At 35.2% G+C, this 16,951-nt stretch overlaps 1 protein-coding gene across 10 annotated transcripts in view; it reads right to left on the reverse strand.

Moving 5' to 3' along the window:
* The window catches only part of DMD (dystrophin), a 1,281,342-nt gene that overhangs the window by 723,707 nt on the left and 540,684 nt on the right, over nt 1–16,951 (reverse strand). For all 10 annotated transcript variants that reach the window (XM_065627016.1, XM_065627025.1, XM_065626998.1 and 7 more), the window contains 6 exons: nt 14,529–14,770; nt 12,944–13,124; nt 7,321–7,466; nt 6,155–6,367; nt 2,350–2,463; nt 669–824 (listed from right to left, as the gene is read on the reverse strand). In XM_065627016.1, the coding sequence (XP_065483088.1) occupies nt 669–824; nt 2,350–2,463; nt 6,155–6,367; nt 7,321–7,466; nt 12,944–13,124; nt 14,529–14,770 (1,052 nt within the window). The remainder of the gene's footprint in view (nt 1–668; nt 825–2,349; nt 2,464–6,154; nt 6,368–7,320; nt 7,467–12,943; nt 13,125–14,528; nt 14,771–16,951) is intronic.

Consider the following 16,951-nt stretch of genomic DNA (forward strand, 5'->3'; position numbering starts at 1 on the left):
TTGGGCCCCTCACTACAAGAAAGACATTGAGGTGCTGGAAAGAGTGCAGACAAGACCGGTGAAGGGGCTGGAGCACAAGTCTGATAAGGAGCGGCTGAGGGAACTGGGGCAGTTTAGCCTTGAGAAAAGGACTCTCTACAACTACTTGAAGGAGGTCATAGCAAGGTGGGTGTCAGTCTCTTTTTCCAAGTAACAGGTGATAGGACAAGAAGAAATGGCCTCAAGTTGTGCCAGGAGGAATTATTCTAAATTCTTCACTGCTTTAGCATGTTATTTCACCTAGAGTAATGGCAAATCAAGTACAACAACACAAAATAAAATGCAATAGGTGAAATACAGAACTTGATTTTTTTGCAAATGCTTATATATCAGTTTCAGAAAGCTAGTTTTGCAGGAGCCATAAATTACATTGCTGTTAAGATCTAAGATATCAGTATATAAATTTGCTATAAAAAATAGTAAGATACTGCATTATAATATGAAGATATATACTTTATATGTATTGCTACATGCTAAATAGAATTTCTAAAACAGAATTTTAATTAATGTGAACCAAATGTGTCTAAATATAGTTTCATTTCTACTCAATATGCATAGAAGGACAAATTCTGCCGATGAGAAATCTGATTATTAATTTAAAATGAACCACTCAGAAGGAGATTTGATACCTGTTGGCAAATGTGTTCCCATTGAACATTGAGCTCCTTTAGTTCTGTCTCTATTCTGGAAGCAAATTCTGGCTCTGCTTCACTCTTCATTTTCTTCCCAACCTCATTAACACTGTTCAAACTTGGCTGAATTGTCTGGATATCATTTACTAAAGCCTAAAAGAATAGCAGAATATTAGGCAAGCAGCATTCACACAAAATTTCAGATATACTATCCCTGTCAAAATGTGTCTACATGAGATTCTGACATTGGTTCAGACCTCTAGTCAAATGAGCACAATCTACTGACTTAACCATGAAAATAAATTTTAAAAGGATGAGCAGCTGTTCTGGTAAGCTATATGATAAGCTATTCTATATCAGATAACGTTCATTTGCAAAATATATAACGAAGTTTTAACTGCTATGTATAGACTATCTATCTAGATATGTATAGTGTCCTATTCTATATATTATATCTATTACAATACCTAGATCTTTGCATAAGAGCATCCAATCATCATGGTGGAAAAGTATTTGTGAATCCATCTTATTAACTGTGCCAGTATTACCCTTGGACTGTTAATTTACCTGATAACGTGATCCCAATTGTGATATTCTCTGGTTATGTCTAGTTACTAGAATTATATTTTTGTTTGAATATTATTTAAATCCTGAGGTAGTTCTAAATTGCCACCTCCAATTTTATTTCCTAAGGCCTTCTTAAGTGCTGAAGATGTTAACCTGGGCTTCCTACAAAGTAGAAAAGGCTGGAAGCGTAAACACATAAAAGACGATTAAGATTTTGGTATCTTTATTATACATTTGACAGTAATGGCTAATATTTGTGCAAACTCTTCACAAATTCAGGTGACAGATTCTAAAGGAGTTACATATAACTTACTGCTTTGTAGAGACAAGAGATGTCCTATATAATTTATAGTCATTTTTATTTAAATAAGGGGTAAGAGAGAAAGTCCGAGGAGTTCCTAAATTCTGTAAGATCAATATGTATGTTTCATGATATTTACACATCCTGCCAGAACGCTTACAGAACTTGTAAATTCCACTGAACACATAGACAGAGACTATCATAGATTACAAGATTCACTGCTCTTACACACTCTGTTGAGACAGGCAGAAGAATTTGCAAACCTTGTGATGGAAGTGGCAATACTTCATGATGCTTTAAAACTCTGCTGGGACAAAATCCTGGAACTTGTACGTTTAGTGGAAAAAAAATGGTTATAACTCACAATACCTACAAGTTCTTTTGGCGCAGTCACAAAAGCTTGTAAATCATATGTGAATAATAGACACAGAAAAAGCTCTTCTGGCTTATATTATGCAGTTTATAACAAATATACATGCAAAGTTTGTAAACTCAACAAAGTACATAGTTATCTTAGGAGGCTACTAACTTTTTATTTGCTGCAACTACTCTTTTTGATGTTGCACTCCTGCTATAAATGCATAATGATACTGTGAATTTATGTGTCCTCTCTGTATTAAAGTTTCCCATTTTTTTAACAGAATTTTCCTTCAAACCCAGGAAATGCAGTAGGTTCAAATACATTGCAGAAGATGACCTCCTTACAGCACGAATTTATTTTTAGGAAAACTAATCATTTGTGCAACTTCTGTATAAGCTAGGCTTCTAGAGAAGAACTGGATAATTGTCAAGCAGGCAGGTAATACTCACTGTACATTGATCAAGTTGCTTTTCCAGTGCTTCTGAATCACCAAGGGCAGGCCACTCTTCCTTCAGAAAAACATCTACCTCAGCCATCCATTTCTTCAGTGTTTTAGTGTCATTCTGTTTATTAAAAAGACATTTTATTGCATTGCAAAGAACCTGACTGGCAATAGCATAATTCATCCTGGCACTACAACTAAAACTCACCGCAATGTAATTTCGAGATTATTGAAGTATCTGAAAAATACAAACACAGCAAACAAGCAAACCCAATTTTATCTAGGGCTGTCATAGACTCTTTCGCCTGCACTCTGACCATTTCTGCCCAAGTTTAATGTGTCTACAAGCAGGCAGCTTTCTGGCTCTCAGGCTTCTGCGTTCCAGATTTCATTTGTGTTTAGATGATGCATGAGTGTTCATTGGTTTCTCGTATGGCTTCCGACTACTCATACTTGGCAATTAATTCAGGGTCACCTATCAAATCCTCCTGTGTTTCAATTTGTGGGTCCCTTCCAACTCAGGAGATTCTATGAATTTAAATTTCAGGCTCCTTTTGGAAATTGCATGTTCTATTGCCTATTTCTCCACCAGAACACAACACAGAAAGACATCCTTACTACTCCAAATGAAAAAAAAAAAAACAAAAAACCAAAAAAAAACCCCAAAACAACAAAAAAACCAACCAAACAAACAAAAAACCCACAAAAACCAAAAACCAGTACTGAAACAGTAATTGAAACAAATTCACTTCAGAAACTAAAATCACATAATGATTCAATGAATCATTTCAGATAAGGATTCTCAATTACTGTCTCTAGCAGCAGAATATTTGTAATCAGGAATATGCTTTTGGTGAATGCGAAGTTGAATTAAAGCACTAAAAAGCACAGTTCATAAGAATACAGGCTGTGCCCTAAAATGTGTACAAAAATGCCTTAGCAGCTATTACGGGACAGGTAACCAAAGGGAACATTTTCCAGATGTGCTTCATATATTTAATAACAGCAGGCTAACATGGAAAATGAACTGAATTAATAAGAATAATCATACAGAAATTATATTTCAGAATGGCAATTACCAAAACACTGTTGAAGTGTCTACTGTGCATTCCATTATCATTGAGTAAAAATAGTTCAGAATCATATTTCATTATGACACTTTAATACCTTTAAACTAATACTTCAAGCATAGTTCATTAATGCTGCAAAATATAGATCTGATGGGATTTACACAGCTTCCAGTTAACGATGAAGATCAAGTGTATGGCTTGCATTTTGAATCAGACTGTAAATGCATTTTATTTGACAACACTGATTTCCTTCATAGCTCTTCCATAAACTGCAACAGAGAAAACAATTGTCTGGAAGAAAAATCTATCAAGAACTTGAAAAGACAATGACTTCTATATTAACTGTGTACTACAGTGACTTCAGCAATAAATATAAAGGCTAAGATTTGTATGCAACAATAGCTCACATAGCTTCAAAAATATGTGTTCTACAGAGCATGGTCATGATGTTCAGGACTTTCTGGTTTCAAGAGCAGTGAGGGAATCTGTAAACTTCTATCCAGAAAATTAATGGGGGAAAAAAAAATTAAATAAAAGACAAATATTTGAATTTCTCAAGCAAATTGTATTGCTCTGTTTTGTGCAATTGCACATATTTCATTATATTGCTGACAAAACCACTTTTCAGTTTTCCTATTTATGTTGGGTTTATGTGGCAAGGTTTTGGCAGCAGGGGTGACCTCTTTGAGGAGAGGTCAAGTGCTGCCCCTGTGCTGGATACAGCCAGTTCCAGCTGCCTCCAATGCCATCACAGGATGCAGCTGACCCCATGGTCAGCTAGTGACAACTCTCTGATAATACAGTTAAGAAAGGTCAAAGCCACTAGATAGGGGAGGAGAGGAAACAAGTGAGGAACAGTTCTGCAGATGCCAAGGTGAGTGAAGAAGGAAGGAGAGGAGGTGCTCCAGCTACCAGAGCAGAGATTCCTCTACAGCCTGTGGTGATGCAGGCTGTCCTCCTACATACCATGGAGGTCCATGGTAGAGCAGATATCCACTCTGCCACCCATGGAGGAACCCCATGTCAGAGCAGGTGGATGTGCCCTAAAAGAAACTGCAGCCCATGGAGATCCCACACAGGAGCAGATATTTCCTGAAGCACTGCAGAATATGGGAAGGCCCAGGCTGGAGCAGGAGAAAGGAGTGAGGAGGAAGAAGTGGCAGAGAGGAGCTGGTATGGACCAGCCACAGTCCTTGTTCCTCATCCCCCTGAACCCCTTGGTGGGAGATGAGACAAGAGTGAAGCAATAGAGTGCAGCCTAGGAGAAAGAGGAAGGGAGGGAGGTGTTGTCCTACTTGTTTTGGGTTTGGTTGGTTGGTTTTGGTTTTTTGTTGTTGTTTTTTGGTTGGTTGGGTTTTGTTTGTTTTGTTTGGTGTGTGTGGTTTTTTGTGTGGTGTGGTTTTTGGTTTTTGTTTGTTTGTTTTCTATTTCTCACTACCCAAATCTGTTTTAATTGCCAATAAATGAAACCAGTTTTAGCCAAGTTGTTTCTGTTTTGCCAGTGATGGTAACTGGTAAGCAATCTCCCTGTCTATATTTCAATCCAAGAGCTTTTCCAACCTATTTTCTCCCTCTGTCTTGCTGAGAACAGGGACTGAGAGAGCAGCTGGGAGGGCATCTGGCTGCTGGCCAAGGTTATCCCACCATGTCTTTAAACTTCATTCCAAGACCAGCTTCAAACATCAGAGAGGTAACTATGGAACCAGTTACAATTTAGAGTAACGTGGTATTTCAGTAGCTAAATTATAAATGGTATTGATAAAATGTCTCCTCCTTTTTCTGTCCATTTTGCTTATCTAAAAACTGATCAAGAGTAACAAAATAATGAGTACTTTTTTAATCTTTTTTTTTCCCCCTACACAAGCAGAAGTGCAAGAATACTTTGACAAAACAAAAATATTCCTGACCAGATAACTCTATTGAATTCAGTAGAAAACAATTAGATTTGTATTATAGTTCACAATGTGGAGCTAATAATGTATCATGTTTTAATACCAGCAAACCAAAGCCAAGGACAAAAATATTTCATGTTGTAAATAGAAGAAACACACTGTGAGAACACAGCTTTGAGTACAGCTGCAGGACCTCCACCTTCAGAACTTTCTTTGTGATATCCCCCATGAGTATGCAAGTGTTCATTTGCATGGGGGGCAGGAGAGAAAAAAACATAAACATACTTTCTCAATTTTTGTGATTGCTTAATCTGAATTCATCTGAAACCTGATCCTTGAAATTACATAGAAATAGAACAGGAATATGTTAAAAATGGACATTTTTTAAACCTTACAACACCTAAGTCATAGACATGCCCTGTAATGCTGATACATGTGATTTAAAAATAAGTATAAATAGGACATCCCCGCAACAAGAGAAACATTTCAAATACCTGATATTCACACAAGTGCGTAAGTCATGTACACTCCTCCTTTCTGGCAACTACCACATTACAAATTACTTCAATAATGTAATTTAATCCTTTAATGTCAATATGGTTAGAGCTACTTCAGCTGCATGAAAAAGAATTTCAGTTACATTGGAAAAGTAAGCAGAGGAATATTAGTAGCCATTTCACTGAAATCAAAGTTAAGTTTTGCCGTTGAAACAACATAGGCAGAAACAGTCACAAAATCAGGATTCAAAGTAAAATCTTGGACCCATCAAAATCAAGCGAAATGCATGCTGTGCCATTCTCATGGCCACAAGCTACGGCATAGTACAGGAGTCTGAAAAAGTTTATTTAACCTGGAATCGCTGGAGTTTAGTCATACGCTCCTCAAGTTTCTGGCAATGTTCCGCCAGCTGCGCTGATAATTTCTTCCAGCGGCCAAGGATCACCTCCATCTCCGATCGATACTTCTGGCTGACTTCCGCAGGGGCTTTCCTGGACACGTCTTCCACAGTTGTGCTGAGATAGTTCAAGCCTTTTTCCTGCTCTTGCAGAGAGCTTTGCAGAGCCTATGAATAAGAAGCAGATAGTATCCTGATTCATGTGTTGGGCAATTCTCTTTGTTACACAAAGGTAGATGAGACTGCTGAAGAAAGAACTAAAAATGTAGGTCACCTTTGCTAAAACATCCAATGACATACTCTACTGAGAAATTTGGAATTGCTTTTCTCACACAAACTACAAAGTAGAATTTTTAGTTGAACTGAGAATGTAACCAGAAATGTATACTTGTTAATAGAGGTTAGCCACACACACTCCATTAATTCAAGACAGGAATTTACTATGGCCTTAATGATTACACTTTCAAAAGAATCAGACTATACATGAAGGAAAAGAATAAATTTGGAACTGCTTCTTTGATTTAAAGTTTTTGATAAGTACTTCTCCAAACTTCTGCCCAAATTTGCTTCATCTAACTTTTTTTTTTAATATTCTACATTTTATGTCTGCAGGTGCATTGCTAGTTGCATCAAATGACATGCTGATTAGCCGTCCAATAGTAGAACAATATCAAACATTGAAATGCAGGGAAAGTTTGTACCCACTGGCAAAACTTGTTCCACATTCGTGTCTGCTTGTAAATTCAACAGGAAATCTGACAAAGCACACACTGCATTTTGCAAATCACAATCATTTCCATGTCAGCACTGGAAATTGAAATGAGCTAAATCTATGCTTAATTACCAGAGCTATTGTCAAAGGGATATTTTATATATCATGGGGAGAAACAAAGGCTTTTCCTTAAGATGTTTGATATCTTATAAAATTAGTTTTAATAATGATGAACACTTTCACTCCTTTAACTTCAGGTATCAATTTAAGTATCTACCGTCTGCTGAATCCCTTGGCTTGGTGTAATTCACTCAAGATATATAAGATTCAGCAAGCTCATGCCAACTTTGCATTCAGTTCCTCTGAACTTTTCATCTGAGACGTTCATTCCCTCAGCCTGACCACTCACCTTGAGCTCCCTGAGTCTCTGCTCCATGATTTCATATTCAGCAACTGCAACCTGAGGCATGGAGAGTTTAGTTTCTGACTGCTGGATCCACACAAGTATAGTGCTCACTGTCTCTCTGTAGCGTTCAGGAGGCAAACTGTCAAAAACTACATTCCACAGGGAAGAAAAAGGGAAGAGATACAATAATTTTGTGCTTCATTATTTGGTTTGCTGACAGAAATTGTTTGATAAATATCGAGTCTTATTGAATTCAATGGCTATTTTGCAATCGACTGCATCAGGCCCAGTATGTCCATATCAGAATTTTCCAAAAATTGTGGAAAGATACAACTTTTGAGGAATGAATGCACTCATTCTAATGTTTTTTATATCCCTGTCATTTTATCAGTTGTGTGTCATTTGACTGTCTTGTTGCAGACCATACGACAACTTATATGGCCAAGATAACTAGTTTAAATATGTGTTTAGAAAACAACAGACTAACCATCATACTTCAGACAAAATCTAATTTCAGAAATGCAGTAAAAATCAGCATTCCCTTTTATGACCTATGTGTGTGTTTAATGTTTCAGTTCAAGTGAAATGTTCTGTTTAAGACATCTGTTAAAAACTTAGAAAATTAATCTTTCTTCTGCATTAAAGTTGAACTTTATTGCACTGTGCTTATTGAGCCAACATTACAGCTGCTGTAAATAAACAACATCTGGCACACACATGAGCAACTCATTAGCAGAGATACTCCCTCTGCCCTCAATAACAGTTGCCTCTATACTCATTGAGAAAAGTACAGACAAATAGCATGTCTGGTTGGAAATGAAACATTTCCAAATTGTACCACATAATAATGAAGTATTTAAAAGCTAAAAAAAAATGTGACACCTATTTGTATTTCCTGTATGTCTCTGGTGTTTCAGAAAGAACTGTATAGAGAAATGATATAATTGTCCAAAAGCTAATTTTGACAAATAACACAGCTGAACTTTTCAAGTGCAAGCTTGCTTACATCCTCATACAGCTATGCTTGGCAGAACTCACTTCAGATTTTAACCTAATTTTTGAGTTGATCAGCAGAATGCTACTTGAAAAAAACCCTATATTTTCAGTTAGACATCATAACAACATGCCAAAATCAGGGCTTTCTCTCTTGTGGAGTATGCACATTGTATGGTACACTTTCCTCTTATAAAATTCTTGGCTGATCAGATTTACCACATACATCCAGGGATTTACAAAACATAGGACTTGGTACCAGGAAGGAAAATAATTTCTTCCCTTGTGATCTACAGAAAGCAATACTAATACATGCTTGGAAACACAGAAAGCAAGCATTTTCCATCTTATCAAATAGAATTTAAAATAGTTTCATTTCCTTTTTCCCTTTATTTCCTTATTTCCTACTTAGAATAGAACATGCATTTAAACACATCAGTACAAATGAATAGAGATAAAATTTTAAGAGCTTGGATATGTTAAAGCGGTATACAACTCTTAATCTGCAGTTTCATTCAGAAATCTGAAATTGAGTTCAGTATTGTTATGCAATGTTTGACTTGTATAAATAATTTTATCCTTTAAATGAAAAACAAATCTTAGGACTAATGTATTACTTCAGTCAGCTATATAAAAGAATAGCTATTTTCAGTAGTAGAGAATAGTATCGTGGAACAGGTAAAACATAAGATTTGTTGTTACAGCAAACTCCACCAAAATGCATGAAGTGCTTATCCTGAAAGTTTGCCAACAATAAAAATTTTAAAGCCATCCAAACACTGCAAACATTTTGTCCAATTTTAACAAACTATGTTCTCTAGTCTTTGAAGGACTAAATAAGAGCTAAAGTGGGATCACAAATGTTGATTTAATCAAGCTAGTGACTTTCCAATTTCGTTATTAAATATTCCATTTAAAAAGCACTTTTAAGCTAGTGAAACAATAGTTTTCCTATTTCACTTTTACAGATCACTAGTAGTGAAATACTACTTTTCAATGCCTTTCACTAGCTACAGTTCTTGGGGCTTGGTGTGGGTGTGTTTTGTTTTTGGGGGAGAGTTGTTTGTGTTTTTTTTTTTTTTTCCTGACAATCTGTCAACATTTCATCCACAAGGATGCATATATTACATATATTAACATCTTTTTGGATGACAGTCAAGAAGAGTCTATATTGTTTTTGCAACTCATTATGTCAATGGTGAGAATTCAGTCAAACAGTGGGATTCACGTTACCTAATTTTAGCTGTCTAAATAATCTAAGACATTTATGGTCTCTCTGTGGGCAGCACGAATCTCTAATTTCCCTGTGCTCATAACATGAAGACACATCCAGACCTGTTTATTTTTATCCTAAAATTTACTTTGTGATACTAATGTTTGTGGATTAAAGTCCATATGATAAGCACAATGCATTAATATGGATTCTGCTTTATTATAGGAAAGACTGAATTGGTAGTCAAAAAGACGTAGCATGTCCACAAACCAAGCTATAGCTAAACTAGGCTCATGACAGAACTAGATAACAAAATATCACAGAGGTAAAATACAAATAAGTTACTGTGAAATATCAGAATACTGTTCCCAACCCATAACAGGAAAATGCTGTTGGATTAATCTATTCCACTAGAGTAGAATACATTTTGATGTGACCAATGTTATAAACCTTGAGAACTGAAAGGCAAACACCTTTACAGTTGCATATTTATTTTACAGAAAGTGCTTAAATTTGCAAATACTACATGCAGATAGACATTTGGTTAGCATATATTTTTAATAAGTAGAAATATTTAAACATGTGAAAATAGCTTTCCAAATAAGTAAAACACATTCTCTCACTTTTCCTTCCAGCTTCCTTTTTTTTTGCGACCAGATTTCCCAGCCAAAATTATTTTCCCAAATCAGAAATGAAATGAGAATACAATTATCTCAACAGCTATCAAATGACATTGCATATGATGCGATGAGTACCTCCATCAGTTAGGACAAATCCCATGATTGTGAAAGAAGAAGAAAAGCAATGAATATAATCTATGGGATCATTTCAGTAAAGAATTATTCCCTTAAATGAATGAACTAGATTGAATTGCATGTATTTCCCATAAAAATCTCCTCAGTAGTAACTGCATTGTTTAAAACCATGCTGGTTTTCTCACAACTGTGTTTTGCTTATTTTGTAATACAAATATTTGAAGCTGTTCATCAAAGTCCTTATATTGATACCTTCACAAAATCTGTGATTCCCTTCTGCCACATCTTTCAATAGAAATTCTCAAAGTGGAATCGTAAGGAATCTTGTACAAAACATAATCAATGTTCTGCAAGTGCTTTAACACTTCCAGTTATTTTATTTATTAACCTCTTAAAAGAAATAGAAGGGAAGCTCTTCTCCAGTTCTACAAGATCTAATGTCATACTAAATACCTTTTAATGATACGCATTTTTTTAGGTGTTTTTATTTCCTATCCTTATAAATTTTCATTTTCACCACAGAGGAAAAGGATAAAAGGTCCTCCAGAGTAGAGGACATTATTACATACACATTCATTTCACGGGTTGCTTTTCCCTTTTGTTCTTTATTTAAATAAAAAATAATTACCTGACGAAATGAATGCAACAGAAAAATTAAATGACTTACACATTACTTATTAAAATAATATTTTCTCACAAACACCCGAGCTGTATCTTCAACTCAAAAGGCACCTTCAAAGAAAGCTAAGCAAATTTTATCACTCAAAACCTAACAATTAATATTATTGCTACTAAATCATAGTTTAGTCTTAAGGAAAAATTGCAGTTCTGAAATTGATAGGATGCTTGCTTAAATTTTTTTCTTCTGCAAGTACACAATGATTGGTGAAAGATCATTATAAGCACCATAACAATTTTGCTGTTGCTTATAATCCATCTCATCTTTTTTCAAAAGCATGAAAATAAATTAGCAGTTGAAAGTTTACACAAAGGCACAAAAAAGACAGACTAAATGTCCAAATGGTCATCATACTCTTACAGTTACTGTGGTTTTTTGTCTTATAAAATTATCCCAAGATTGAGTTGCATGAACTCTGTGTAATGCAACCTTCTTTAAGATGCTGTACTAGTGGATTATGGAGTAAAGCAGTCTACACACAAAATAACAAAAAGCATGGGGTATGTAAATAAAAAGTCTAAAGAATCTTGACATGATATAGAAAGCAAAAACTCCAAATTTCTTCTTAAAGTAAATAGGAGCAACATAATTTGAATGCCAATGAATGATTAATCATGAATAATAACAACAACAACAACAGTGATGACAATGGTGTTACCTGTGGGAATTACTGATCCTGAAAAGGTAGAATCAGAATTTGAAAGGAAAGTACAGTGTCTAGCCCCTGCTCAGTGGTGTTACAGTTCAGGCACTGAACATCGTTCATCCTACAGGACTAACCAACTGGTTAATTCACAACGTCTTGTTATGGTAAAATTAGGTGAGGTAAACCCAGCAATTATAGAAAATTGGATGTAGAAGAAATCATAAAGAAGCTAGCATTTACCATATCTTTCCTATTGGCAAAATGGTAACTGATTTCAGCATATAAACTAGCATGGCATTAAAAGTTTTAAAATGTTATATTGTATGGCTTGACTTTAGAGTAATGAATAAACTTTGTACTTCTAATACTAAATTTCTACAGCTCATTTTTCGATCACATGCTATGGCACATTTGCATTTTATTTCTTCACTTCTCCTATGCATCATCGCCTCTTCCATTTGCATGTGTGTGCATGTGTGAAATAACCACAGCAGCACAATAATGCAGTTATTGATGAAAAACAAATCAAAATCTCTTCATGAAAGAATTTAGGAGGAATACTATAAAGATCCACTAGAAGGAGCTAGCGTTATGTCTGGTTTCAAAACAGTACACTCATTTAGAGATATCATTGGTTTAAGGGGCAAATAATCTCTTTGCTGGTGAGAAAAAATAAATTTATAGTTTTACCCTATACTTTAGTTTTTAATTTCATAATCAAATACAGAAAGGGTACAGTAGTCACTAGCATGCTACATATCTTCAATAAGAAATAAAGCCAACTTTCTATTTTGGTAGAACATTTTCCCTCTCTTGAAAAATGTGTTTTATTACAAATATTGTAAATAATGTTATAACTAGCAGTCATATATTCTATGTTACAAAACCAGAATATTTTATCACAGGATGAAAAACTATATAACTTAAAGCAGTTACTCTCTTTGATGAGCTTTATGGAGTTACATTTCTATTCTAAGAAAATCTAAGCAGATTCCCTCCTGCACATGAACTCTCTCTCCTCTCTATTGACAGATGTAGACAACCCCATCTCATAATCTGAGTAAACAAAAACAGCTTTACGTTGCCAAAAAATATCAATAGATCTGTCCATAAACATGCTAACAAGAGATTTGATGGTAGAACTACATTGAGTATAATCTTTGCCTCTGAGTACTGCACTGAGAATTTCTGAAAGACTGACTCAATTGCAAAAAAGACCACCTAAATTGTACTACTGGTTTAGCATGAGAAAAGCAAATACTAAAGTAGGAAAGCAAAATATATACACATATTCTCTGGATGCTAGTCAGGTAAATTGACTTCTCGTCATGAACACTTACTGGTTTGTAGCTGCTTTTCTCTGGCATTCATGTCAGCAAGTATTTGTTTGAAATGGCTGGTAAAAGCAGCAAGGTCAGCATCTAGAAACACTGGCCCTTGTTCTTTCTCTTTGAGCACTTGACTTTGAGCCTTTAGGCGTTCAATTTGAGGCTGAAGGGTTGACATTCGGATGATTTCGTCCTGCATGTTTGAACAAAAACATCAAGATAAAGCTGGCCAACAAATGAAATCACTAGTGCCATGAAATCAGCACTGTTTCAATGCACATTACACAACTGTTTTTCTTCCCACTGCATCAGTTACTGTAAGAACAAATTCAACATTTTTAATCGTTTCTTACAATTGACACCCTTGCTCCCAATATGATGTTCTTACCATTGTTTTAAGTCACTTTCAAATGACATTATCACATCAGTAGCATAATGCTCAAAGAAAACAAGATAGAGAGTGCATTAAAAATCCATGCCTAAGGAGCATCCTTTTCACATTGAGCTGGGGAGATAAAACTTCTTCATTTCCCATAATGCTGGACCCAACTCTGTTAGATTATGTACAGGCTAAATAACATGAAGTAAAAAAAAGGTGGAGACGTATAGTGATTTCTAGCAGCCTCACAGTAACACACTATAGGTTGAGGTCGTGCTATTATACCTTCAGGAGACCTTGTGCACACTATGACACTTGCAACTACTAAACAAAAAGAAATGAGGAAAGTAAGCCAAGTGTATAGTTCATAGCAGAGCTGCTCTAACAGAAGCTTTCTTCAAGAAAACTGAGAAGCCCTGTAAGCACCATGACAGCTTGGAAATGCCTAAAAATAGAATAGCATAGATCTAAATTGAGGGTTCAAACATTATTTTCAGTTTGAGAGCTTTTGGAACCTGACATTTCATAAAGTAAACTTCTACAAGTATGGTATGCAACTTATAATTCATTACATATAATTCCTGTCAAAAAATATTAGCTTGTAAGTAATCCCCACCCACAGAGCTGTCTGCAGTATGAGAGGCAAATCTCTATTATGGTGCAGCACACAAACAAAAATATTTAGGGACAATAATACGTGAATTGGTGTGACTGTTTTTGTACAACTATTGTAATTCTGTCATATGATGACAGAAGAATATTTCTTCATTTGAGTACATAATCCACTCTGCATCAAAATGCAGAGTATATAACAAGTAAAGTGGTCTGCAATGGCAGAACTTTGGACTTGACCATGAAGAAAATTTTCTGGCCCAGATTCTTATGAAGAACCAAGGACTCAGATTCTTACAGGGAAGAAAAAGACAAAAAAAAAAAAAAGGAGTTTAAGGGTATAGTTCCCTAACTTTAGGTATCTGAGCATCTTAATAACCAATTATGTGGGGCACAGTTTTAGATATCCATATGCTAGGTGACATTGCCTCTTTATTTCTTTACTAGTCTTTCCTTTCCTTGAATAAATAATTTCAATAATTACCTCAGAAAGATAAGGAGTCCATTTTGCACTTTTATATTGATATAGTATAGGTCACAATCTGGCCCACTGTTGGAACACCTATGAATACAATATTATAAAAAACTTGGAGAAGAATCTCTAACCTTGCATTTTTCCAACTGAGCTTTCACTGTAGCAGGATCTGTTGCTGGTGTGGGTTGTGTTTTCAGCCAGTTTTCTGCAGTAATTGCTGTCTGCTCCAGTTGCTGCAGCTGGGAGTAGAAGTCAATGATGTTATTTTGGTACTCCAGCCATGCCAGTCTTTCACTCAGCAACTGACAGAACTCAATCCAGCGGCTCTTCAGCTGCTCGGAGGCTTGTCTAATGTTGTCAGCATTCAGACCCTCTAGGAAGAAAACAAAAGAAGTTCAACACTTAAAGATAAATAAGTCACAAAGAAAAAAAAAAAGTAAAATAATTCAACAATTCCATTTCTGTATTTGAGAGTTCATAAATCCAGTTAATGATTTATCATCAAATAGCAGTCTTGAACATACAGATGTTACACATTAGTGGAGAGAGCTTTTCAAAAATATTTTAGGTTGCTGCCAGGGTACTTTTGTTGCTATGGGAATGAATTATAAAGTGCATTAAAGTACAGGAATGGGAATAAAGCAGAAAGTAGAGATATAATACATAAAGCTAATTAAAACTGCTCTAAGAAATAAGAAAATGCCTGACAGCTGGGTTTCGAAAACTCTGTCTGGACTGTAATTAGATTTTAATGTACAAGACTGTTTTGTGTGTGTGGTTTGTTTTTTTATTTATTTTTATTTTATTTTGGTTTTTGTTGTTGCTTGTTTGGTTTGGTTTAGTTTGATTTTTTTTTCAATAAAAAGACCAATTCAAATGAATGGGAACTATATTCCACAGTTATTTTGATGTTTCTGATAATCCAGTTCTTACATTTTGCATTACATGTTATTTTAGAAATATCAACATATGACCTGATCAAACCTCCATCTAGGCCATTTCCTTGTGTCCAACAATGATGATCAGTAGATACTGAGCCAAGAAACCAGAGATGACACTTGTCTATGATTATTTTCAGCCATGGTTTGGTTTCTCTGATCTAGTCTGCCTATTTCTGTCTATTGTTTAATAATCATACGTAAATTAAAGTTCATAAAAGAAAACTGACATTACTTATTACAGACAAGGCAACTATTTAGAACTATTTAAAGGTAAAGGAACTCTGTATACTCTGTGAAGAAAGTAAGGCAAGACGTATTGAAGATAAGCCAAGGGGTCTTACAATAAGATCATTTATAGTTATTCCGAAACCTGAAATCAAGTTGAGATCAAAATAGTAGTAACTTAAGCATCTCCTTTATTTTTCAGATGAAGTTTAAACGTAATCCCTAAACTTTTTTACTGGCATGACATGTAATGATACACATAGAAATAGGAACTATATTGATTTCAATATTAATAAACTTCTCAATCCACTGAGTAATGCTATATGCAGTAAAAGAGAGGTTACATTTTTGTCAAAGTAAACAAATTTAGAGTGTTTTTCTATTTCTTAAAAACCAAGTTTAATAGCAAATGAGACAAAAGCCTTCAGTGCTGTATTTTCATGATTTTTGATATGTTGTCAATATGGTTTATCTTATTTACAAACTGTACTCCAAATCTGCAGAAAAATTTATTTACCAAGGATAGAAAACAGAACTGTTCATGTGCAGTTTTTGAAGTTGGACATAGCAAATGGAGTCCTAATTACAGCTAAATGCCTTAAGTAATAAAAGTACTGCAAATTTATTATAATAAAATTTTCTAAGGAATTGCTATAATGCATGCTATATGGTAAACTGCACTAAATGATAATTCAGGATCATGTCTGTTGTGGTGCAGCATAGATCTCTGCCAAATCCTATTCTGGATTCAGGTCAGGGCTATTCCCTCAGGAGTCACTTGGAAAAAGACTGTGCTGTACCTGATAGCAGTTCCCTGGACATGTTCTGCTTCTAGGATGTTGCCCTAGCCAAGTGAATCGTACGTGATTTCAAAAATTACAAGCAAAAATGTGGAAAAATAGGAAGCTCAGTACTACTGGGAGGTAATGGCAAAGTGTCGTAGCTGGAGCAGCTGTACCTACACATTATACTCGGGAAATTGGATGGCAAAGTTTGAAGGCTGAGCAAGGATAGAAAATGAAATTTAAAACATAAAGAGGTGAACAGTCTTTTGACACATCTTAATATTATAAAATCCAAGAGTGATCTGGTCTTGTGTGTGTGTGTGTTGGCATCCAGAGATGCGGTATGAATAACTACATTTTCTTAAAGTGTAATGTCTAATGAGCATGCAGTAATATGTGAAAAGGCAGCATAAACCTGAATGGCATAGCATCTCTGAATAACAATAATCAAGGATGACCAGGCACATAGATACTGAATCTTACCAACAGCAAGAACAAGCACATAATATAGAAGACGAGCCTTTAGCTATGCTATATTTCAACAATTGCTTCTGTTCTGTTGTGACTTTGGTTATAAAAATGCTGTATACTCCTAACAGAGTG

Source organism: Caloenas nicobarica, chromosome 1 (genome assembly GCF_036013445.1).
Source record: "Caloenas nicobarica isolate bCalNic1 chromosome 1, bCalNic1.hap1, whole genome shotgun sequence".
NCBI classification, from domain to species: domain Eukaryota; kingdom Metazoa; phylum Chordata; class Aves; order Columbiformes; family Columbidae; genus Caloenas; species Caloenas nicobarica.